The sequence below is a fragment of the Nerophis ophidion genome, linkage group LG04, assembly GCF_033978795.1.
Source record: "Nerophis ophidion isolate RoL-2023_Sa linkage group LG04, RoL_Noph_v1.0, whole genome shotgun sequence".
In the NCBI taxonomy this organism is placed as follows: domain Eukaryota; kingdom Metazoa; phylum Chordata; class Actinopteri; order Syngnathiformes; family Syngnathidae; genus Nerophis; species Nerophis ophidion.
Genome location: NC_084614.1, coordinates 42,469,993 through 42,496,304, shown reverse-complemented (window position 1 = coordinate 42,496,304; position 26,312 = coordinate 42,469,993). Strand labels below are relative to the sequence as shown.

General features: G+C 41.5%; 1 protein-coding gene across 3 annotated transcripts in view; it reads right to left on the bottom strand.

The window, feature by feature from the left end:
• Positions 1 to 26,312, bottom strand: part of LOC133551415 (protein turtle homolog B-like) — a 268,622-nt gene that overhangs the window by 11,818 nt on the left and 230,492 nt on the right. For all 3 annotated transcript variants that reach the window (XM_061898088.1, XM_061898087.1, XM_061898089.1), the window contains exons 14-18: positions 19,889 to 20,115; positions 12,438 to 12,522; positions 10,338 to 10,502; positions 7,914 to 7,959; positions 4,966 to 6,600 (exon numbers count right to left, since the gene is read on the bottom strand). In XM_061898088.1, the coding sequence (XP_061754072.1) occupies positions 4,966 to 6,600; positions 7,914 to 7,959; positions 10,338 to 10,502; positions 12,438 to 12,522; positions 19,889 to 20,115 (2,158 nt within the window). The remainder of the gene's footprint in view (positions 1 to 4,965; positions 6,601 to 7,913; positions 7,960 to 10,337; positions 10,503 to 12,437; positions 12,523 to 19,888; positions 20,116 to 26,312) is intronic.

The following is a 26,312-nucleotide window of genomic DNA, read 5'->3' as shown; positions in this document are numbered from 1 at the left end:
AATATTCCTGCATTAACCACAATGTAGTGACTATTTAGAAAAGTTAGTGAATATCTTTTTTTTTCCAAATTCCGTAACAATCTATTTATTTAGAAACTAACAACCTGATTGGATATATCTGTGTCGACGCCAATATTAGCTCACGTATATATGTAAATGTAAAACATGCACACAAATTCTATGTAACACTAAACAAGCCACATATAGACAACACATATCAGGGTAAGGATACACACAAATATCTTTTTATAAATGATTAAGATTAGAGATAGGGATATTTCACATCACCATTACAATATTATCAGGGTATACTTAAAAAGTGCTTATTTTTAAACCAAGTTTTATTTTCAAATAGATAAACAGCAGACACAAAACATGTACATTGCTTGCCACAAAAAATTGTTATATTGTTTTGGCTTTTTAAGAGCCGTGCTATTGTTATGTCAGTGTTATATGGTTATCGTCTTCCTTTTTATTTTGCTCATCATACTAGGTGCTTCTCTGGGTAATGAGCAGTATCACAGTCCTGTAAATTTATCGGGTTTGGAAAACAATCACGGTTTTACGGTAAATCATACTTGAAACAGTAATACTACTAATAAAAAGAATAAATAATAATAGATACTTTTCCTGAGGGAACTCTCCTGAAGGAATCAATAAAGTACTATCTACTATCTGTCTACTACCCGTTGGGAATATCACCGTGGTTTATCATTAGTACTGGTAATCTTGAAGTTACATACCTAGTTAAAACTCATACATAGATAGTTGTACTTTCTTTCCCAAATTCCAGTTTTAGTTCATTTAGCTCGGAAGTTGGAAGTCAGAGCTAAGAATGACGTAACAACAAAGTAATGAGCGTTCCAGTTACAAAGACAGAATTCAATATGGTCAGATCCACAAAAACTATTTTGGCGCTTGCCGTGTTTGAATATAAACAACTTCTGGACAGATATGCAATCCTTCTACAACCTTTAAACACGATGGACTAAGAGGTAAGACAAAGGAGCCGTTCTTAGCACTGTAGTACAGAACACATATGTCACAAAAAAGTAAATTAACACAACAGTAACATTACCATATTACACGTCTAACAATACAAAGTATCCAGCTAAATAAGTGCCGCAAAAACTAGTAAGAATTGCAGATAAAGGATACTACAGGAGCTTTTATTACTGTTAACAAATAAAGCAGCCATCATTGAAAGCCAACTCCGGAGTGGTGAGGACTTTCGGAAATCCGGGGGGCGTCCCGGTTTAGACTTCAGTCTACTAACTCAGAAATTCCGACCACTCAGATCAAATGAAACACAGCATAAGTAGTGTGCTGTGAACCAACTTCTTTGACTTTCCATGCCGTTGTATGAATAGATCTAAGCTTGTTACAAAAGCTGTCTGGTACAGTTTCCCACTATGGTAATCTGTCTGATTAGGCTAGTTGTTATGCTTCAGTTTACAAGCAACATTTATGTAAGGCGCCCCCTATCGTTCAAGAGTTTAGACCAAAACAGACGGTTTTGCTCCCTCGCATTAGGTTAGCGCAGGGGTTTCCAAACGTTTTGACTGGTGGGCCAAACTGGGCTTAAAAAATACGGCGGTGGCATTAGCATAAATTGTCAAAATAATATAAAGATATATAATTAATAATTATCATAATTGATTATTACGAGAATGTGAAAGTTCAACTCCTAACTTGTTTACTTTCGTCTCAACCTCAAGGTTTTTTAATCAATCAGAAATATCAAGCAGCTAAAATGCGCCAAACATGGATAAGTGTGGAGTGTTTTGCATGTTTCCCATCATCCCGTGTAATGGATTTAAATGGATGTAATTTTGTTGAATGTATGTTGATTACTTTTAAATAATATCCACACAGTCCAATGAACAGGTTGTGTTTTGTGTAACCATGATTGTTTGATTTTTGTGTTTAAGGATTTTTTTTCCCCTGCACCATGACCAGGGAAGGTTGTTTGGATTGCGTCATTTAACTAATTGCTTTGCTGTACTTCCTTACAAGTACAATTAATGGTTGAATTACTTCAGTTGGTCATGACATGGCTGCTGATGGACTGCTACCTATTTGTATATGATATGAATACATTGTTTCAAATTGAACATGCTGGCAGGTGGCACTTGCCCTGTGGCCTTAGTTTGGACACCCCTGGCTGATAGCTAGAGATCGACATAACATTGTTTTTTCATCCATGGAACAAAGAAAGTGAGTGTGAGGGACAATGCTAAAAAGAAGTGGATGATAGTCATTGAAATAAAGAAAATACACAAAAACATGACAGAGAGTGACATGGGTTAAGGGTAGCGCCACTTCTTTGCACCATACTAAAGCAGAATGAGTCGATGACGCCAGCAAAAAATTTTTAAATTATGTCAGAACAATGAACATTTAGCCATGGAAATATGTGGAGGTTGTTGATGGTGTGTTTGACGGAGAAGCAGCTGTAAGGAGATACAGTAGAAGTCAACTTTCCAGGATAAATGCTGCAAATTATTTTTCATTACTTCATAACATTACAGTAGTTGTTTGGAGTTCATTCTATTACATTGTTTTTCCATACAATATTTCTTATCCAAACGTTTATTTTGTTTTTTAAAAGGCATTTTACATGTTAAAATTGTGCTGTTTCAGCACTGATTAAATTGATAAACCACAACACGAAACTCAACGCAACCTGTAAGTTGGTATAACACCATGGCAACACGCATTTTATCTTTAAACTAAACATTAAGCTAAACATTCTCCAGTTTTCATTTTTTTCAGTTTTGGAGGTCTTAGTCATAAAGTTTACATGCCAGTTCAAATCTGTGAACCTTGCCTAAACTAGAAAGGGTTGTTGACAGGTTGCATAATCATTTCCATTGACTTATGAATTTGGCCAGAGACATTAGGAGAATGGGCAAAAAATATGGATGAGAATAAAAAAAAAAACGGTCTTAGTTTAGAACCGGCTGCCAGTGTTTCCTGGGAATCATTTGCCAGTTTTGTAAACGATGGCAAGGAAGGATGACAACAGGGCAACTTGCAATACTTGCAAAATGGATAGTTCATAAAAGAGACAAAATATTACCACAAACAGCACACACAGAATGTGAAAACGTTGAATGAATGACTCCTTTTCAAACCCATTCAAGCCGGAAGTGAATCTTCACCAGCACTAACAGCGGCAATGTTGGCGATGAACAGCAGGTTACTTACTAACTTACTAACACTGCTTGTCATGTTAGCACCTCACGGTGAAAGCTGCTGTTATTAACTGGCAAACATCGTACAGTAAGAGATTGTTTTATTATGTTTCTAGTTTGTTTTTCTTGTTTAGCACTTAGCAATACTGCTACATAATGCTTAGTGTTACACTAAAGCTGGATCTGTTTAGCAGAGCTAGTAAAACTTGCACCTCAGCCTCATTTTATACACAATCAACAATATAAGGTTCTGGACCATCAGTTGTCCCAAATTTTTTGTTGTTGGCTCCCACAAAGTCTGCATGATTTGCATTGTTGTTGTTAGGGAAGGGATCTGCGGTTCCTACCTAATATATAATGAATTCTGTCTTTGGCATCTAAATTAGACTCAGGAATGGCGAGAAATATACGAAAAGACACTTGGATTCCAGTATACTTTTTTCTTTGCAGATATTAGGAGTCATTCTTTATCTATATGGGAAATTATGAACATCCCAGCAGTCGGCATCCGATTGACGGCAGACATTGTACAGTAAGTGTTATGTTTATTGGCTCTTATTAAGTCTACAGTGAGTAATAATCAGTGAAGTCGTCGAAGGAAAAAGTAAACGTTGTGATGTTTTTTTTTAATTAATGTGCCGAATGTGCCTGTTACTACATTACATATATACTTAGTGTGTAAAGCGTGATGGAGGTGTTCGGATGTTAAAGCTCCATTGTAAGCAGACTCTTGATGGCATTTATTTACTAGTTAAATAAGGATTGTGAATGACGCAAATTCCCTCCAAAAAGTGCAATTCCCCTTTTACTTTTTGAATTATTGTGGCCACTAAGTGTTGCAAAAAATACAACTCCACGTCAACTTAATTAAAGACAGCAGGTAAGTTAAGTTAATAAATAGGTCATTGCTGTTTACACATACCATTGCTCTCTGTTTGACTACACTACAAAATAATAAAAGGGTGATTTGTGCTTTTATCGTATCAATATTCATACCAGCCAAAACTTAAGCTCCAACTTCGTTGTTGTAACGGAGGTTAAAAAGTTGTATCGGAACATCCTGAAATTTTATGTTGATAGTAGCAGTCAATGTCAGAACAGAAAAAAGGGGCTTATTGAGTTGTCAATATAAATAGGGTCAACTTAAACTGTAAAGGTCTTGATCAGAATATGATGCAAAACCCCCAAGGCAACAGCATTTGGCGGAAAACACAATGATCAACAATATTGGGAATCCTGTGTGCTGTTTAACATGTAAACAGCAATATTCTGATTGCTTGAGAATACAAACACGTCTTGCCTTAAAGACAACATCAACCTAAACCAGAATATTGTGTGCATGTTAATGTAGTCACTGACAGACTTTGGTTTCTAAAGGTCTGAAGCATAATCTGTAGAACAAAAGTATGGGTAACAATTTGTAATTTATTCTATTATGATTTACTAATCCAACATTTAAATAGTTAATGGACATTTGCATTGGTAGTGCTTTGTAAATATATCTAGAAACAATGATTTTTTGGAATACTTCCAACTTAATGTCTCAAAATAAAATAAGCAACAATTTGAAATAACTTTCTGAGATTACATTTTCAAGGTGTTTATACAAATGTAAACTGAAGTAAGAAATAAACATCCACTAAGATGGTATTTCAAGTTGATGGTTATTGCATACTGCGTTAGTAACCAAAGTGAAGCCATAACAAAGCATCATGGGCTGGGCAGATGACTCAAATGAAGTGCCTACCTAGACAACTAACACACCTACCCAGAAGCGGACAACTGGGGTGGAGAGGGCTCAGATGGAAGGATCCCCTCCTCAGTCCTCCTCGGAGATGGTATCTGCCCACATAGGTTGCTGCTTTCCATGGGAGGTGATGGGGACTGGGAAGCTGGATAGCTGCTCGCAGATGAAGCAAAGGCCATGTGGGAACGATAGCTAGGACTGGCTCTTCTGCTACCCTGGCCTAGTGCAGGTGAGGAAGAAGGGGAAGATCTCCTTGAGAAGGTGGCTGTTGATGGAGGTAGTAGGGTAATTTCAGACATCTCTGGGGGTATGGGAGCTTGAACAATGTTTGGACGTGGCCGAGGACGTATAAGAATCTCAGGTGAGCCCTCGTGGGAACTAAAGGGGCTCTGGGTGAGAGGGGAAAGTCGAGAGGGCTGGAGAACCACCTGATGTACACCAGAATCTATCCTACGAATCTGTCTTGGACTAAAACGAGGGGTAGATTCAAACCATCGGGTATCTAGGCTACTGAACGTGCTTGGGGCAATGTGAGCCAAAGGATCGGTGTAAGGAAAAAGTGGAACACCCATTTCGTGGCTTGTGTGTCTTAGCTGCCTTAAATGAGCCTCCGGCATCGCTAAACGCCTGCCTGGAGAGCCACGAGGCTTGGCCCTGCTGGGAGACTTGCTTGAGTGGCTCTGTGAACCTACTAGTGGCAAAACAGATGGATAGGTAGGCATCGTGAGGGAGGAGGGCTGGAAAGCACCGAGGGGAAGAACATGAGGTGGAGGTGGATACGGAGAGTCATGGCGGAGACGCACAGAGGGCTGTGGTGGGAAAATTAATTGGGGCCCCTCCATAGTTGAGAAGGTGAAATCCATTCCCCGCCAAAACTCTGGTGAATGAGAAGGAGAAGTGAGTGTCAGAGGATAAGGGAAGCCGGAGACAGAATATTGTGTGAAATCACCCTCTCCCATTTCTTCTGGAATCATGGGATAACCAAAAGGACCTTCACTCAAGTATGGAGGGGAAGACATCACAGAGCTAAGGGGACTGGTATCAGTCATGTAAAAAGGAGGACGAGTATCATGATCTCCAGGCGGGCCCAAGTACCCATAGAAAGCCCTGTGATGGAGTGAGCCTCGAATCTGCCCTGTGGCCTGAAGTTGACTGCTCTCCATGATGGTCATACCTTCAAAAGGCCTCTGAAAACGAGGGCTGTAGGCTGGAGGCTGGAGGTAGGACTCATGACTGGAGATGGGTGAAATCTGGTGAGGCCGAAGGGGGGCCATGACTGGTGGAAGAGGTCTCAGATCGTCGTTTTCTTCATCTGATTGCCGGAATTCAGGATAGAGATCGGATTCTTCTACAAAGGGAAAGCCCTCAATTCTTCGGGACTTGACAGACAATTCTGCATCAGTAGGATCAATGACAAAGCGTCCATCTGGGCCACGGCTGATGAGTTCAATGGGTATTGTTGCTTCAGCTTCAAGCTTGGAAATGCATTTCTTGCTGGTTATTGCTCTTTTGGTCCTCGTGTACAGAGACTCCTCCTTCTTCCCTGGACTTGGTGGTGGTTTATTCCCACGTTGGGATTGACTGTCCTCTGATGATTCTGCTAGGGAGGAGGGTTTGGAGCGAATGCTTTCTGGGCTCACGTTTCCTGATGATGGCCTATAGAGAAACATAAACAGTACATGATGTGGAATTCAAACCACACTAGATATCTACCTATTTGCACTGGAAAAACCTGTACCACTGAAACATTGGTGGTCTCAATCAATAATTTATAAAAGTCTTGGCTAAGGGTGCAAACGATGTGTCGACATTGTCAAGGAAAATGAAGTATAAAATTTAGCACCAACAATTGATTTGTCGATAAGTGTTAGTAACATTGTGTTTTTCCAAAAACAATTGTGCCAATTCGTGCGAATAGTTACCATCAGCAACAGGAATAGAAAAATTGCTACGGCCACCGGCAACAACAGCGGGATTGAAAACATGAAATGTAAGGGAACATTTTACTCTAAACACGTCAAAGCCAATCTTGCTTTTCGTGGCAGTACGTGAGCTGTATTTGAAAACAAATGGTTAAATTAAAGCCACTGAATAGGTATACACTTCATATTCCGATTAGTCGACTAATCGTTAGAATAGTCAATTACTCGTCGACCATCAAAATAATCGTTAGTTATAGCCCTAGTCTAGGTCTTGGTTTACCCTTTAGTGTCAAAGTGCTCCCACACAGAATGCTTTGCGTGGCTTGATGGGCATTTCCCCAGAAAATCAAACAATTATGGCTTTGATTTGCCAGATTTTAGTAAACAATTTTCTGTGAATATACGACTAATTTACTCATAGACGCAGACTACCTTGGCAAACTGATTTGGGTTCAACGTTTACAATAAAGTTTTGGTGAAGAAGTTGCATGACACGCATGACATCTAAACTTGGAACTTCAGGTATGAATTTGCATTGACTTATATCACTTTATGTAAAAATACCAAATATAATAATGACTTCTTTTAGATATGACGGTTGTGAACATTATAAAATTCATAACGAAATAATATACTGTATCCAATGTCCAGGTAATCAAATCTGGTCAAAGGGTTTCATTCACTAACAAATTAGTTCTTAAATTCCACTCGCGCACTGTTTAAGAAGAAACAACCCCTGAGTTAGAAGCAAGGAAACTTGTACAGGGTGTCAATAAAGTGTTGCTGCCATTTATCATTTATTTGATGTATTTGACTATTATATTATTTTGATGCAACTATAAAACCATGCATAATATTATTGATCGTTTGATTCAACAATGCTTTAAAAAAACTAATGATTATAGTGCAGATTTGATAAAGTACTGTATTAAGGCCTGGCTGTAACAAGACCACCAATCAGCTCTAGTAGTCTGTAGTCTACAGATTATTCAATGGAATTGCTATTCATGAGTTGTGTGTGTATCGTGCAGTTTGTACTGTACTTACGGCGATGCCATACTTTTTCTGCAGTGTGTTATGGAAAGAGGGGGATCTAGAAAAATAAAACTGATTTTATTTAAGAATATAAACATACATAAATTAACACACAATATATTTTGCTTGGCAGAAGAAACATCTTCAGAGCAGTATTTTATTAAAACATTTTTATCTTTTAATTTGTAAAGGTTTCAAAGTGTTTCTTAATGCTAATGGCAAAACATCATGCTTCACATTTAATTTATGTAACGCCATGTGGGTTCACTTTCTGTTGTAGACACGTTCATGTAGGGATCTTCACATCTCTCTGGATATATTAGTTGCTCAGACAGTAATGTGTTTATACAAGTTTAGACTGGGGCGTGATGCTTGTAATGGAGGAATATGTAAAGTTTCTTATAGAGCCAAGAAGAATATCCCCCTATGACAATCTGTTGGCCTTCCGATGCATTATCTAGATCAGGGGTAGGGAACCAATGGCTCTAGAGCCAGATGTGGCTCTTTTGATGACTGCATCTGGCTCTAAGATAAATCTTAGCTGACATTGCTTAACAAGATAAGTAATGAATGATTCCGCTGGTAATCACGGTGTTAAAAATAACGTTCAAATTATAAAACATTCTCATGCATATTAATCCAATCATCCATTTTCTATCACACCTGTTCAAGAAGTCGCATTAATGGTAAAAAGTGTTATACTTATTATTGGTTAGCTTTAGAATAACAATGTTATTAAAAATAATAAAAGACTTGAAATACTCTAAAAATGTTGGTCTTACTTAAAAATGCACGCAATTAGTTGTATTCAGTCTTAAAAATTTTTTTTTATGGCTCTCACGGAAATACATTTTGAAATATCTTGCTTTCATGGCTCTCTCAGCCAAAACAGTTCCCGACCCCTGATCTAGATCATCTTGGAAGGGGGGATTTCTACATTTGCGGTACTTTCTCAAGATTTATTTTTTTCTACAGCTGGGGTCTTTTGAGTTTTTCCTTGCCCCGATGTGGGTTTAGATCAAAAGATGTTGGTGTGACTTTGTAAAGCCTTTTGGGACACTTGTGATTAAGGACTATTTAAATACATTTTGATTGATTGATAACCGTGTTCATGTTGGCATTCACTCGCCTGCGATTAGCACGCAAGCTTGATTTTTCAGTAAATAACACAAAGCAGATCTCCACTCATTATATTCAAGCTATTTTGTGGTCAGTTGTAATTATATATAAACATAATATCTGAATTGAACAATTCTGAAAATTCTAAGAGTTAAAGCAAATATTCTTTGATATCCTACAAAAATTCAGGTCACCAACTAGTAACTCACAAGCTACTGGTTGGAGACCCCTGCTCTAGGGTCATGTAGCATGGAAGCACATCCTATGTTCCTCAATGTTAATCACATATTATAATGCTAACTATCAAGTTAGCTGTAAAACTGTACATTTATTTTGAATTGGTACTTTTTCATAATGTAACATTATAATCAATGTGACGTTTCACCCTGCCGGTTTAGTCATAATAACTGCCACTTTCCTCAATAGAAGCAAAAAGAACTAATGAAAAATATACACAAATTGGGAGAGCTGAAGTGACACAGTGTTACATTTTGAAATGGTGCTAAACAGGTCAAACTCAATATCAACACTAGGAGTAACATCAACATTGGATCGATAATAGCGCCATTAAATTGCTATTTCCCAGTTGTCTATGTTTATTTCCACAAATATCTGTTATTTGTTGTGTTGTTTATATTGTCAGATTATTTACACAGGTCTATTCATATACTTTATTTGTTCATTGTATTGCTATTCTTTATGTATTTTGTGACATAATTGTGCTCTAATATTTGCATATAGTATAGAAAAATGACTGCAATATTTTGTTCTTATTGCTACATTGTCTTGAATTGTATACATATATTTTATTGATTGTTCAAAAACTAGTTTGTGAATTTTAATATTTTTGTTTGTTTGTCGCCACTGTCCAGGATGTAACCTGCCTTCCAGCCATAGTGCAGCTGGGATAGGCTCCGCGACCCCGAGATAGACAAATGGTAGAAAATTAACGCAAATGGGCCTACAATTTTTATTTTGATTGTAATTATTATAGACAAACTAAAGGTAAATTGCAAAATAATTCAAATTAAGGATTTCAAGTAAGAAAACATCAGTATATGCAACCCTGGCACTGTTTTTACTTGGTATCGAATCAATACCAACTTTTGCAGCATGGCCCGGTCCTACGTGTATATTGGTGAAGTTAATAATAAAAAATATCTGAGTATCTTTCAGATATTTTCTGAAGTAAGGACTCGCCAGATATGCTTAGGTTTTGTGTGACGAGGTATTTAATGTTTAGAATTTATGTGCAGTTTTGGGTCAAGTTGTATGGCCCATAACCTCTGAGACCTTGGTTCCTTTGTTACACCTCACCCTTTTTTCGTTTTAGCTTCCGCCGCCGCTGCTTGTTGACAAAGCAGGCTGCCATTGTACTGAAAAGAACCGCCGCAGCCAAAAAGCAGATTGTGGCCACAATGCCGGCCATGAGTGGTCGCGCCAACCCTGATTCCTCAACCAACTCTGGAGGTGGAAAGAAGTCTGCAAGGTAAGAAGTTCCATTATACATGATGAGGAAATAGCAAAGCAACAGCAAACACAACTCGCAAAGGCAACCTGTGTAGAACATGTGTGCGAATGCTGGTGAGCTCAAAGTTGGACTAAAATGCTGTACAAAAAACATAGAACTATTGGAAAAGAGATTTTAGATGATGTTGTAAGTAGAAAGCCTGGCTGTTTCTAAAATGATTAAAATGTTTATTTTAATTATCTTTAAAGCAAAACAGGACATACAATTCCTAAGTTTTTGAAGGGCATAAAAACAATTTGGAGTCTTATATATTTTTTATTTTTCTTTGCTCAAATTTCTCAATAATCTTGGTCCTAAAACAAAACATGTATATATGTCAACCAATGCAGATACAGAGCTACAGAGCTAACATTTCAACATTGCAATGCAAGAGATTACCAATGTAATAGTTGGTAAACAGTGTGCAGCTGCAGTGTTATTGGATCCAACTAAACCATTTGACACAAATAATCCTAATATCTTAAAAATGTTTTACAGAATAAACACATTAGAATGGTATGAGATCAGAAGGCTGGTCTTGAACTGCATAAGAAGCTGGTTAACCAAAAGGACGCAATATGTGAAGTTAGGTGAAGACAAGTCTACAGAGTTGAATTTATCTTGTGGCGAACCAAAGGGATCAATACTGGGACGAAAACTGTTCAATCTTTGTATAAGCGATATTTTTTAAAGTTATAAAGGACATACAGTTAGCACTAAATGCAGACAACATGACTGTATTTTGTTCAGGAGAGAACACTTAGAAGCTAATACAAATAATAACAGAAGAAATAAACAAATTAAAAAGAGGGTTTGACAAAATCTCAGTAAAACAAAAACATTTTTGTTCGGTAACAACTGAAGAGAAAGTCAAATGCAAATACAAATAGACTGAGTAGACCTTGAAAGGGTAAATTAAATACATTTTTCGGTGTAATAATAGATGATAAAATTAACTGAAAATCTCACATAAAATATATAGAACGTAAGGTGGCAAGAAACACATCAATAATGAATAAAGAAAAATATGTATTGGACAAGGAAAATCAGTCCATATTCTGTACTGCTCGCTAGTGTTAGCCTTGGAAAAATTGGTTTGGTTGTCGTACACTTCGGGTTTTGTCAGACCTTTTGCAAACAATAAGGTTTGCAATCTAATTAATATGCCGCATTAAATCCTTTTTATGTTAATGGATATTCTCATTCATCCAGGTCATTGTAATCTCAGGGCATTTATTCAGTCGCAACTGGACTGTTCGGTTTGTCTTCGAAGACATTTCGCCTCTCATCCAAGTAGGCTTCCTCAGTTCATTATGTATACGGTGCGTTCTTTCTTCCTCAGTTCATGATGAAGCCTACTTGGATAAAAGGAGAAATGTCGAAGACAAACTGAACAGTTCAGTTGCAATCGATTGAATGCACTGAGATAAATCCTTTTTAATTTTTTGTTTTGAGACTTAATTTTTATAAACAAATTTCACAGTATTACATTTTGTTTTTAAACTTTGAAAGGTGCTGCTGGGTCTTGTGACCAGTTGAAAATGCTGTTAAAAGTTAATTAGTGGACATAAAAAGCAGCAAAAATAGAATCATTTAAATAGGGTGGTCTGCACCAGTTATGAACTGTACATGCAGTTTTAGTACATCACACATAACACGCCCACTAATAGTTCACACAATGTTATGGTTTGCACACGCTATTTAGCGTGTGGTATTTCGGTATTAGTAGATCAGGTTCGAAATGTTCATATTGGAGAAAACCAAGAGAGTGAAAAGTAAGATGAAAGGAAATACTACACTCAACTAGACTTCACATTAGGATTGCCCAATAATAAGATTTTGGCTCAAGATGATTAGTGTTGCGTCTCTTAGCTTTGGATTCATGCTTCTATAACATTATGCATTACCTGTACTGGACACTCCAACTATGTTGCTGGGCTCACTGATCATCTCATCCATGACAGCCAAGACACGGAACTCAAACCAAGCCTCCTGACAGAGGAAGTGCAAATATCAGCATGAGAACATAGTAGGGACATTAAAAAAATACTGCGGTATTTCGGTAGTATAGTCTTATCAATAATACCATGACGTGTGACGATATCGAACGAAAACTTGGTAATTGTATTTTTTTTCTGGCGCTTTAGCGTTGGCCAGGTTCTTTAAATAAACTACATCTTCCGGAATGTTAGTACTTCTAGTAGATAAAAGGAGATGTTTTTTGGACATGAAATCTGTGACGTTTGCTGGGCATGGTGGTGATGGTGCTTCTTCCAAGATGCAGTTTGGGCTCAGACACAGTGTAGAGGTAAGAAATGATGGTTTATTTCAACTAAAAAAAGGCTAAGAACAGAAACACTGGTGCTAAACAGAAAAGGCAAACCAAAAGCGCTAGCATGGAATCTAGGGAACTAAACACAGGAATAGCGTGGAAGCTAACAAGTACAAAACAGATTTACCAGAAACAGGGAGCAGCGTCGTCACTTGTCATGGGAAACAAAAGCTAGGATGCGAGAACAAGTCACAAAAAGGGCTGGCTTAAATAAGAATGGGAATCAACAAGCAGGTGTGCGTCAAAAGCAAGGAACAGGTGGAACTTATAGGCAACCATGGTGACAGAACAAACCAGGAAGTGCACATACCAACTCAAAAGTCCACAACAGATATGATCCGGCCAGCGGATCATGACAGAAATATGTCCAAAACTGGTAAACTTATGTTGCTAACAGACAGACAAATAAGCCCAGGCCAAAAAAAATAACTTCTTTGGCATAGGTAAGAAAGTTTGCGTTCAGCAAAGCAAAGCACGTTGATTTTGTTTCCAGGGAATCTAAGGCGATACAAAGCCAGATGGTCTTGTCGCACTGCACGGCAGGAAATCAACGCGGGAAATACGAGTAAACTAAAAAGCTACTTGATACATCCTCAATCCACCCACATATTTTTGTACCGCTTGTCTCTCAAAGTCACATGGGGTCTGGATTTTATTCTAGCTGCAATTGGGTAGAACGCAGGGGTGGACAAGTCATCACCTCATAAACTGTCACACTGAAAATATATTTGAAGCCAGTGAAGCTAAACATCACTTTGTGCGGTATTTACATTATTAAAGGTTATATTGTTAGTTTACTTTTCTGAGAAACACCATATTGCAGGCTGATAAAAAAAAAGTCCACTGTGGAGGACACTTTTTCTAATAACGTAGAAGTTGAAAGACACTAAACTGTACATTATTGTTTTACACTGGTTACACTTGGGGCAGCACGGTGCGACAGGGGTTAGTGGGTGTGCCTCACAATACGCAGGTCCTGAGTTCAATCTTTCTGTGTGGAGTTTGCATGTTCTCCCCGTGACTGCGTTGGTTCCCTTCGGGTACTCCGGCTTCCTCCCACCTCCAAAGACATGCACCTGGGGATAGGTTGATTGGCAACACTAAATTGGCCCCTAGTGTGTGAATGTGAGTGTAAATGTTGTCTGTCTATCTGTGTGGGCCCTGTGATGAGGTGGCGACTTGTCCAGGGTGTACCCCGCCTTCGTTGACCTCGGCACTCTGACCCCGTATCTCAGCGACTGTGTCACAAACCTGCGGGTAAAGTTCGACTCAGATCTTAAATTCGAAGAACAAATCAGCAGCCTCGTTCAAAAAAGCTTTTATCAATTACGCCAAATAGCGAAAGTGAAACCGCTTCTGTCAGAACATGACCTTGAGAAATTAATTCACGCCTTTATCTCGAATCGTTTAGACTAATGCAATGCCCTGTATGTCGGCATTAGCCAGGCCTCCCTCGCCCGCCTGCAGCTCGTGCAAAACCCCGCTGGTCGTCTGCTAACACAGACACGCAGAAATGAGCACATCACCCCTATATTAGCGTCTCTTCACTGGCTCCCTGTGCGTTATCGAATCAGTTTTAAATTCCTTCTATTTGTTTTCAAATGTCTAAACAACCTCGCGCCAACATATCTCTCCAACCTCCTTCCGCCGTACTGCCCCACTCGATCCTTAAGATCAGCCGATCAGCTGCTACTGACGGTCCCTGACACAAGGCTGAAGCTTAAAGGTGACAGAGCTTTCGCTGCTGCTGCTCCCAAGCTCTGGAACGACCTACCTCTGAGTGTTAGACAAGCCTCCTCTCTTCCTGTTTTCAAATCTCTCTTAAAAACATACTTTTATTCCTTGGCTTTTAACACTGAATGATATCCATCCTGCAATGGCGCCCCATTATACACCTGCTGTGAACCTGTTTTTATGTTTTATTCATTTATTTCTTATCATGCTCTGTTTGTGTTGTGTTTGCTCGGTTTTTGTATTATATTTTAACCTGTCCATTGTACAGCACTTTGGCTACCCCTGTGGTAAATTTTAAATGTGTTTTATAAATAAAGTTGATTTGATTTGATTTGATTCTGCCCGAATGCAGCTGAGATAGGCTCCAGCACCCCCCGCGACTCCGTGAGTGACAAGCGATAGGAAATGGATGGATGGACTTTTTTACTAGATGTTTACATAATTTAGAGACATCAAATGTAAGTTTTTTTTTAAATATTTGCTTGTAACAGTAGACGTTCCTGCACAATTATTTGTACTTAGAAACACTTGTTTGTAGTAAAAATATGACTGAAACATTCATCCATCAATCATCTTCCGCTTATCCGAGGTCGGGTTGCGGGTGCAGCAGCCTAAACAGGGAAGCCCAGACTTCCCTCTCCCCAGCCACTTCGTCTAGCTCTTCCCGGGGGATCCCGAGGCGTTCCCAGGCCAGCCGGGAGACATAGTCTTCCCAACGTGTCCTGGGTCTTCCCTGTGGCCTCCTACCGGTTGGACGTGCCCTAAACACTTCCCTAGGGAGGCGTTTGGGTGGCATCCTGACCAAAAGCCCGAGCCACCTCATCTGGCTCCTCTCAATGTGGAGGAGCAGCGGCTTTACTTTGAGTTCCTCCCGGATGGCAGAGCTTCTCACCGTATCTCTAAGGGAGAGCCCCGCCACACGGAGGAGGAAACTCATTTCGGCCGCTTGTACCCGTGATCTTATCCTTTCGGTCAAAACCCAAAGCTCATGACCATAGGTGAGGATGGGAACGTAGATCGACCGGTAAATTGAGAGCTTTGCCTTCCGGCTCAGCTCCTTCTTCACCACAACGGATCGGTACAACGTCCGCATTACTAAAGACACCGTACCGATCCGCCTGTCGATCTCACGATCCAGTCTTCCCCCACTCGTGAACAAGACTCCCAGGTACTTGAACTCCTCCACTTGGGGCAGGGTCTCCTCCCCAACTCGGAGATGGCCCTCCACCCTTTTCCGGGAGAGAACCATGGACTCGGACTTGGAGGTGCTGATTCCCATTCCGGTCGTTTTGACATCATGTTTGTGTTCAATTACAGTAAGTGTGTTCATTCTAAACATCCCTGACATTTCATTTTAAAAAGTATATATATATATTTTTTGACATATATCGCAATAATATCGTACTGTGGCCTTAATACCTTGAGAAGATCGTACTGTGAGATTTGATACCATTACATCCACAGAACATAGTGTACATAAAGGTTCGCCAGGATTTTCATAGTGAGTTAAAACTATGAAACAAAACACAAAACTTCATAAGTGCACATTCAATTGTAATGCAGGGGTACCCAAACTACGGCCCGCAGTCCCAATTTAAAACATTTTATTTATTTATTTATTTTGATTTTTTTCTTAATTCTGTCCTTTCTAATCCATTTTTTACCGCGTGTGGCTTGTTACTCTCAGAGTTTCCTAGCCGCTCAGGCAAATCACATTGTCTAAAAATGCATTTTCCATCATAGCGGTTTGGGACATACTTTGGTTTTAAAGTCACGGTTTGGTTCATTTTGGGTACTGTAAGGAAAATAAAGGCAAACATTAAAATGCTTAGACGTTCTATACACAGGTTACAAATGAAACATAAATATTGCAAACTGCTGAAAAAGGATGAGAAATGTGAGTGGGTGTCATGGAAGTAGTGACAAAAGCATCTGCATGGCACTCAGAGGTAGATTAAAGTCAAGAGTTCACAGAGTGTGTTACACTGCAGAATGAAGTTGGTAAGAAATACAGAGGTGAGGAATTGGTAAGAGACACGGAGACGTACAGTAGATGCTTCAGCACATAAATGTCATGTTGTTGTATGAGGCAGGCCATAAACATCACTGATGCCAGAGTGGATGGCATAGTGCACAGGTGCCAAACTCAAGGCCCGCCACCTTATCTTATGTGGCCCGTTAAAGGGTAACAGCACTTTTTTTTTTTCATCATTGACAATCCCTATGTAAAAAAAGAACACATATGTTTGTAAAATACAACTAATGCGAGGTGGCAAACAATGCAGCTAATGGGAGTACAATATTGCTTCCATAAAGCCCTCGAAAAAACATCCAAAAACCGCTAACAGTACTCCATTTACATTTTGTAAACTGAATATTAACCAAGTATTAATGATTATGATATCATAAGAGCCAACTCTGAGGAACTACCTTTAGATCACAGAGAGATTGCTACAGTATTTAATGCAGCTATTGACATACTGAGCCAGAGAGCTGCTGCATCGCCTGTGAGTTGGAAAAAGTTAATTTGAGATTATAAATAATTTTTCACACTTGTATGGAAGGTTGTGGCCATAAACTGAGAAGTTGGTCAACTTTGACATTCAACTTGGACCCTTTTGTTATACATGCGTTAAGATTATGATTAATTATCATCTAAATGGGAATATATAAACATCCCATCAGTCGGCAACACAGTGAGTGCATACATTGTACTGTAAGTGACTGTTTCTGGAGAGGCACGAGCACTAATGCAACACTCTGCTGCCAAGCAAAAATCATATATACTTTACCACTTTGTTGAGTGGATTGTTAAAAAAGTTTTGATGAATTGAAATGAGTAAGTAAGCAACTATAATTATGTGCTGTTTTAGACTGCAATATTGTTCAATTAAGGACACTTATTACGCATTTGTAGCTTGTGTGTAGCTGCTAGCTTCTAGTATCCTATAGCATACCATGTTTACCTTTTGTAATTTACTTGACTGCAATTTAAGGGACATGGGTTTGAGTCCTATTGGGAGGCATTTGTACTTAGTTTTATTTATCTACTTGTCTTTTTTTGTAATGGTAATTTGTATTCTGGAGGCACGCAGAGTGGAAGCAAATGGGGCCAGTCCGGGAACAGCTCAGTGGTCGATTAAGTTTGTCAAGCAAGGTGGCCAGCCTCACAGCAGCAGCAAGAGCATCCAGTCCCTCCTGTCAGCTGGCAGCAAGTCGAACATGAGAGCTGATCTAGATCGTCAGTTGAAGTTCCCTCAAGAGATTACAACAACCTTGTTATGACCAGACATTGTCCTGTGGTCCACCTCTAGTAAAACTGTCATCATGGTAGAACTAATGGTATCATGGGAAGAGGGAATGGAGGCTGCCTTTGAAAGAAAGAGGGACAAGTATTCAGAGCTGGCAAGCGAGTGCGCACAAGCAGGATAGAGGCCCTTCACCTATCCAGTAGAAGTTGGCTGTAGAGGCTACACTGGCACGTCCACCCAGCGGCTCCTAAAGTCCCTCGGGATCAAAGGCTCCAATCTAAAGAAGGCCCTCAAAGCCCTGGCAGAGGAGGCAGAACAAGGGAGATTCGGGTTGTGGCTCAGAAGAAACGACAAGGTGAGGGGAAAGCAGAGCGCGTAGACAGGAAGTAACATGGGCCTCGGGGGGCTGGAAAAGCAGCAACCTGAGACAAATGTTAGGGTATGCGGTCAGGCCCACGCTTGACTCAGTGAGATGGACGTCCCTGCCATGCATAGTCCCTTAGGACTCTTTCCATATACACAACAGCAATAACACCGGGGTTGGAATGTGGGTACAGTATGGATCCTTTAGCTGGCTGCAGGGGGCGGCAGGGAGACGTCCCTGTCGCTGCTCCACCACCCAGAGAGGTTCCGGGATTAAAGAAGCGAAACATCCGTGAAGGGTGGCTCCCGGCTTATGACCTTGCAGCCAGCACCACATGGCACTGTCGGAGGTGCGTCAGGCAGTAATGCCCTGCAAGTGTTGACTTGTGCTTACATCTTGTAGGGCTGCAAATCTTTGGGTGTCCCACGATTTGATTCAATATCGATTCTTAGGGTCGCGATTTGATTATAAATTGATTTTTTCGATTCAACGCGATTCTCTATTCAAAAACAATATTTTTCTGATTCAAAACGATTCTGTATTCATTCAATACATAGGATTTCAGCAGGATCTACCCCAGTCTGCTGACATGCGAACAGAGTAGTAGATTTTTTTTTACAAAGCTTCTATAATTGTAAAGGACAATGTTTTATCAACTGATTGCAATAATGTAAATTTGTTTTAACTATTAAACAAACCAAAAATACGACTTATTTTATCTTTGTGAAAACATTGGACACAGTGTGTTGTCAAGCTTATGAGATGCGATGCAAGTGTAAGCCACTGTGACACTATTGTTCTTTTTTTTATATTTTTATAAATGTCTAATGATAATGTCAATGAGGGATTTTTAATCACTGCTATGCTGAAATTATAACTAATGTTGATACTGTTGTTGATAATATTCATTTTTGTTTCACTACTTTTGTCTGCCCGTGTCGTGTTTGTGTCTCCTCCACTGCTCTGTTTATTGCAGTTCTGAGTGTTGCTGGGTCAGGTTTGGTTTTGGAATTGGATTGCATTGTTATGGTATTGCTGTGTATTTTTTGTTGGATTGATAAAAAAAAAAAAAAAATGGATTTAAAAAAAAATGAAAGGCAAGACTTCTGTAGTATTAGCAGATCAACTAGGGCGGTGCAATTTGAATGTGTTGTGCATAGATTTGGTCTCCCAAAGCTTTGGAATAAAGGTCAAAATAAGCTACTCTGTCTGGGATTCATTTACAACCAGCTCATGTGTCATCAAAAGAACCTGGAGGGTGACCAGCAGAAGATTTGGTCCTAACGCAACAGCTAAGTCGATCAGCCCCTTACTGTACCAAACTGTAACCTAAATACCACAAAAACCTGAGGATGCCATATTGTTTCATTCTTACTCTATTACTACTATATTACTCAGTTGAGTGCATAGGTCAAAGCTAAAACAAAAGTGAAACTAAATCATTAAGCATTGTTTTGGAAGTATAGCACCTGTTGGCGTATGATTTAAAACTACTTGTTGGTCACTCTGTTTTTATCTGTCCTGCCATTACTGCGTGGAAAAGGACATTTGCACGTTGCTGTACAAGTCTATCTCAGAAATCAAGAAAAAAAGGTCATAAGTCATCCACCAGGTTCCAGATATCTTTAGAACCTGGAGCTAATCAAACATGTATTTGACAGGGTCGAGGTCGTTTACCTGGATGAGGTCACGAGCGAGCATCTCTGTCTCTCCGGCGGGGATGTTGTCATCCAGGACCTCCCATCGTTCCCCCAAGCGGAACTCCACAACATAATGCTGGATCGGTGCTGTGTGATTGGCGGGTGGCATCCAGGTGAGCAGGACTCCCTGCTGCGTGCGATTGGCTGTGAGGCACCGTGGTGGGGTTAGCAGCACCAGTGGTTCAGGGGTACTAATGGGAAATACTGAAAAAGTGCATTTGGATTAAAATTGCGCAGGAAAAGACTTGACTTGGAGAACGTCTGGCAGTAAGAATGAATCACGACAGTTTGGCACATGAATTAGCGATGTAGTGACTGAGTGTGATAAAGATTTTATATTAGATGCATCTCCTCATGAACTGTTCCTGTTGGGCATTTCTGAAGATCGTCTCGTAAACACTTCCCCTTAAGAATGTATTCATCTTATTTAGGAATCCTGTCTCCATGTGTGCTATAAATAAAGGTAAAAATAACAAACAAAATGTGCATACAGCTAGGGATGTGCACCATTCACTTCTGAATCGATACGGTTCAATTCCCTGTACCTGGGAATCGATACCAGTACTTAACAGTACTAAACTTTTGTGTGTTAAAATGTGGTAATATTAAGTATTTAAAAAAAAAAAAATATATATATATATATATATATATATTAGGGGTGTAACGGTACACAAAAATTTCGGTTTGGTACGTACCTCGGTTTAGAGGTCACGGTTGGGTTCATTTTCGGTACAGTAAGAAAACAACAAAATATAATTTTTGGGGTTATTTATTTACCAAATTTGTAAACAATGGCTTTATCCTTTTAACATTGGGAACACTATACTAATTCTGCCCACATTAATCAACATTAAACTGCCTCAAGTTGTTGCTTGGATTAAATAAAATGAAAAAACTTTTCTTCTACATATACACAGTGCAACATTAAACAGTTTCAAGTCAACTCACCATGCTTAATTTATTACAGCATTTGGGAAGCCTGTAGTTGATTTTTTTTATGTAAATGTTATACTTTTATCAACATGTGATTGCAAGGACCCTGCGATTCAAAACTAGGCTGCTACATTATTAATCATTAATGTAACTATAGCTGAAAAACAATACAATAGCAATAGGAGAGACTATTCATCCCTGAACACCAAGGAGTTCATGTAGGCTTAATGATGCACTTACATTATTGTATACACCATCAGCGACAGAAACTCTTCATTTAACATAATGTCCTTTTTTGCTGCTTCAAAACAGCTCAATCAACACACACACGCACACACACACACACAACCCGCAAAATGAACTAACGTTACACTAAAAGCTAATTAGCCTTCACCTCAAGCCAGAAGTGCGAGTGAGGGGTTTGTTTCTAGAACGTCAACGGGTTCATAGTGATGATACTAGTAGTTGATTGGGAGGTGTTTATTATCATTTGGGGAGAGTACGCTGCCTTTGAAGCGCTGACTACATGCGCTCTGAATACGCACTGCTGATTGGCTGTTACCGCTATGATTGTAGCCAATCAGATGGTTGTGTGGGTGGGACAATGCTGGGTGCAGTGTTGGAGACGAAGGCAGAAAGCAGAGCAGCTTGTTAAGACTTTAGCTTAGACGGCTACTTCATATGTTCGTGTAGAAACTCGTTCGGTACTCCTCCGCACCGAACCGAAACCCCCATACCGAAACGGTTCAGTACAAATACACGTACCGTTACCCCTCTAATATATATATATATGTATATATATATATATTAGGGGTAGGGAACCTATGGCTCCCGAGCCAGATGTGGCTCTTTTGATGGCTGCATCTGGCTCTCAGATAAATCTTAGCTGACGTTGCTTAACACGATAAGTAATTAATAATTCCGCTGGTAATCACAGTGTTAAAAATAACGTTCAAAATATAAAACATTCTCATGCATTTTAATGCATCCATCTGTTTCTATCGCACCTATTCAAGAAGTCGCATTATTGGTCAAAAGTATTTTATTCATTATTGGTTTTCTTCAGTATAACAATATTATTAAAAAGAATAAGAGATGCACGCATTTAGTTGTTGTAATCAGGGAAAGTCCAAATAAAAGAGGAGGCATAGAATTCTCTTGTCAGAGTGTGGGACGACACTGTACAAAGGTGCAGGTCTACGCGTTTCTCCTCATTGAGCTAAATTGAATCCAGTCTCTGTTTAATTCCTTGATTCTTGTCTGTTTAATACATGTCATCAGTGTTTGAACCTGACAGTTGTATTCAGTGTTAAAAATATTACATGGCTCTCACAGAAATACATTTTAAAATATACGGCTTTAATGACTCTCTCAGCCAAAAAGGTTCCCGACCCCTGATATATATATATATATATATATATATATATATATATATATATATATATATATATATATAGTTAGCTTTAAACTTAAGGGTTGTATTGTCTATCGTTACTAGTAACGTACCGCGATAGTAATGAATCATAAATGGTACTATACCGTCTCCAAAAAGTACCAGTTCTACTACCCCCTTTTTCTTTTTTTAAAACGGGCATGACGGCGCGCCGTCGTCACATCGTGACATTGCTGGTTTTACGAGCAGAAGAAAATGTTTGGCAGCGCACAATCACGGAGAACTTACAGGCAGACACAGTGTGTGGACAGAAAAGGGAAAACGGATGCATTTTGGCTTAAAAACTAACGATAAAGGGGAAGTTCTAACACTGAAACACCGCTCAGTAAGAGGTGTTTTAAACACAGCTGGCTAACTAGCAGCAAATCCATCCGCAGTGTTTTAGCTTCTTTTCAATCACTAATCCTCACCTTCATGGCGACAAATAAAGTAAGTTTCTTACAAGTATCATCTCTGCAGGACGAGAAATAGCTAAACATGCTTCCCGACACACTGTAGGAGGATACAATAGCTCACCGGTATCAATGCTAACAAGCTGGCGCTTCACAATGTAAACAAATGCCATGGGCGGATCTACACTTGACATCCACTATAATGATTCCAAGTATAAGAGCGTATCCAGGCAATACTACAATGATTACATGAATATTCTTCCGCATCACAAAATCTTTTTTCACTTTTTTAAATTTAATATTAAGTTTATAAACTCAGGATATATGTCCCTGGACACATGAGGACTTTATGACCAATGTATAATCCTGTCACTACTTGGTATCGGATCGATACCCACATTTGTGGTATCATCCTGTTACGCTTGTGTGGCATTGTAATGCCGGATTCGGTCCTCCGTGGATGCGTCAGCAAGAACACAGCAAAAAGGTAAGAACTAAGGGATTTATTAAACAAAAGGAGCTATGAACAAAAATACTGATACAAATAGAAAAGGCAAATAAAAGCGCTAGCATGGAAAGCTAGGACAAACAAACCGAAGCACAAGGGCACCAAAAGGAAATACAAAACAACTAGCGTGAAAGCTAGGAATAAAAATAAAGCTTAGCGTGAGAGCTAGCGAAAACGAGAGTGAGAGACAAGTCGTAAACAGATGTATGTGAACAAAACTAAGATCCGACAATCAGTGAACAGAAAACGCTGGCTTATAAACAGGTGGTGATTAGTAAAGACAGGTGTGCTGGAAAAGAGAGTAGCAGCTGAAACTAATGAGTGACCATGGAAACGAACGAAACAGGAACTAAGTATGTCAAAACGCAGAGTGATATAAAAATGGAACAAAAATAACAATATGGTGATGATCCGACCATCGGATCACAACAGTATCCCCCCCCAAAAGAGACAGATACCAGATGTCCAAAAAAAAATACAACAAAGAATGCAAAGAAAAACTAGAACCCCCTCCCCACAACAAGAAAATCCGCAGAAGAAGGGAGGGCGGAGGGAGGTCACGGCGGAGGGTCACCAGGTCGCGTGTCCCCGAATCCACCGAGGAATAGCAATGTGGCGGCGGCGGATGGAACGCCGCTGCCGAAAAAGTTTTGGCGGCCGACCTTGAAAAGGCCACATCAGTGGCCGCCTTGCAGGATGAGGTGCACGGCGAGGCGGACGACCTCGCAGAGGCCACACCTGTGGCAGACGTGGAGGAGGCTTGGCAGCAGCAGACGAAGGTGCAGGGGCTGCAGCCGAAGCAGGTGCAGAGGCCGGCGGAGGAGCAGGCGCAGGCTTCAGTCGAGGAGCAGGCGCTGGCTTCAGCCGAGGAGGAGGCGTTGGCTTCAGCCGAGGAGGAGGCGTTGGCTGTAGCCGAGGTGCAGGTGCTGCAGCCGAAGAAGGCGGCGTCGTGGAGTATGGCGTAGTCGTCGCCGTCGTGGAGGTCGGCGTAGTCGTCGCCGTCGTGGAAGAAGGCGTAGTAGTCGGCGTGGAAACCGCAGTTGTCGACGCAGGTGTTGGAGTGGGTTCCAACTTAAGAGCTGGTGCGAACTCCAGCTTTGGAGCTGGTGCTGGAGTGGGCTCCAGCTCTGGAGCTGGTGATAGAGTGTGCTCCAGCTTTGGAGCTAATGCTGGACTGGGTTCCAGCTTTAAGGCTGGTGCTGGAGTGGGTTCCAGCTTAGGAACAGGTGCTGGTGCGAGGACCAGGAAAGAGTCGATTGCTGGCGTGAGAACCAGACTAGGATTCGGTGCTGGTGTGTGAACCAGGCGAGAGACCGAAGCTGGTGTGGGAACAAGGTTAGGAACCTCTTCTGGTGTGAAAACCAGGCGAGAGTCTACTTTTGGTGTAAAAACCAGGTTAGGGACAGTGCCGAACATCGGTGGTGGAGGACGTGCTGGAGGTAATGACCTCGCAAGTCTGAACACCGGTGGAGGAGGTCTACTTGGTCGTTGTGATTTGACCGGGGGAAACACCAAAAGTAGACTCTCGCCTGGTTTTCACACCAGAAGAGGTTCCTAACCTTGTTCCCACACCAGCTTCGGTCTCTCGCCTGGTTCACACACCAGCACCGAATCCTAGTCTGGTTCTCACGCCAGCAATCGACTCTTTCCTGGTCCTCGCACCAGCACCTGTTCCTAAGCTGGAACCCACTCCAGCACCAGCCTTAAAGCTGGAACCCAGTCCAGCATTAGCTCCAAAGCTGGAGCACACTCTATCACCAGCTCCCAGTCTGGTTCTCACACCAGCTCCCAGTCTGGTTCTCACACCAGCTCCCAGTCTGGTTCTCACACCAGCTCCCAGTCTGGTTCTCACACCAGCTCCCAGTCTGGTTCTCACACCAGCTCCCAGTCTGGTTCTCACACCAGCTCCCAGTCTGGTTCTCACACCAGCTCCCAGTCTGGTTCTCACACCAGCGCCGACGACGGGGCTGGAGCCCACACCAGCGCCGACGACGGGGCTGGAGCCCACACCAGCGCCGACGACGGGGCTGGAGCCCACACCAGCGCCGACGACGGGGCTGGAGCCCACACCAGCGCCGACGACGGGGCTGGAGCCCACACCAGCGCCGACGGCGGGGCTGGAGCCCACACCAGCGTCGACAACAGGGCTGGAGCCTACAACTGTGTCGACAGGGCTGGAGCCTACTCCAGTACCAGCTCCACGCCGCCAAGCGCCGGTACCAGCTCCACGCCGCCAAGCGCCGGTACCAGCTCCACGCCGCCAAGCGCCGGTACCAGCTCCACGCCGCCAAGCACTGCCGACGACTAATACGCCTGCCTCTACGACGTCGCCGTTTGCTTCTACGCCGACGACTCCTGCGGCTCCCAGGCCGCCTCCGACGACTCCTGCGGCTCCCAGGCCGCCTCCGACGACTCCTGCGGCTCCCAGGCCGCCTCCGACGACTCCTGCGGCTCCCAGGCCGCCTCCGACGACTCCTGCGGCTCCCAGGCCGCCTCCGACGCCTTCTTCGGCTGCAGCACCCGCATCATCCTCGCCAGCTGCACTCGGGCCTGCTTTGGCTGCAGTCCCCGCACCCTCGTCTGCTGCTTCCAAGCCTGCTGGGATTTCGGTGCTGAGGCGTCGTCCACCACGTCGATCACGGGCGTGGCCTCTGCGAGGTCATCCTCCTCGCCAGACACTCCCTCCTCCATGTCGGCCACGGATGTGGCCGTGCCCGGGTCGTCCGCCTCGCCGGGCACCTCATCCTGCGATGCGGCCACTAATGTGGCCTTTTCGAGGTCGCCCGCCAAAACTTTTTCGGCAGCGGCGTTCCATCCGCCGCCGCCACTTGACTTGTCCTCGGTGGATTCGGGGACACACGACTTGGCGACCCTCCACCGTGGCCTCCCTCCGCCCTCCCTTCGTTTGTGGACTCTGTTTTTGGGGAGGGGGTTCAAGTTGTTTCTTATTTGTTTTTGTTTTCTTTGAGACATCTGGAATCTGTCTTTTTGGGGGGGGGAATACTGTTGCGATCTGTGACTCAGATCTTCACATGTTTATTTTTCCATCTTTGTTTCATTCTCTTCTGACCCACTTACTTCCTGTTTAGTCCGTTACCATGGTTACACATTGATT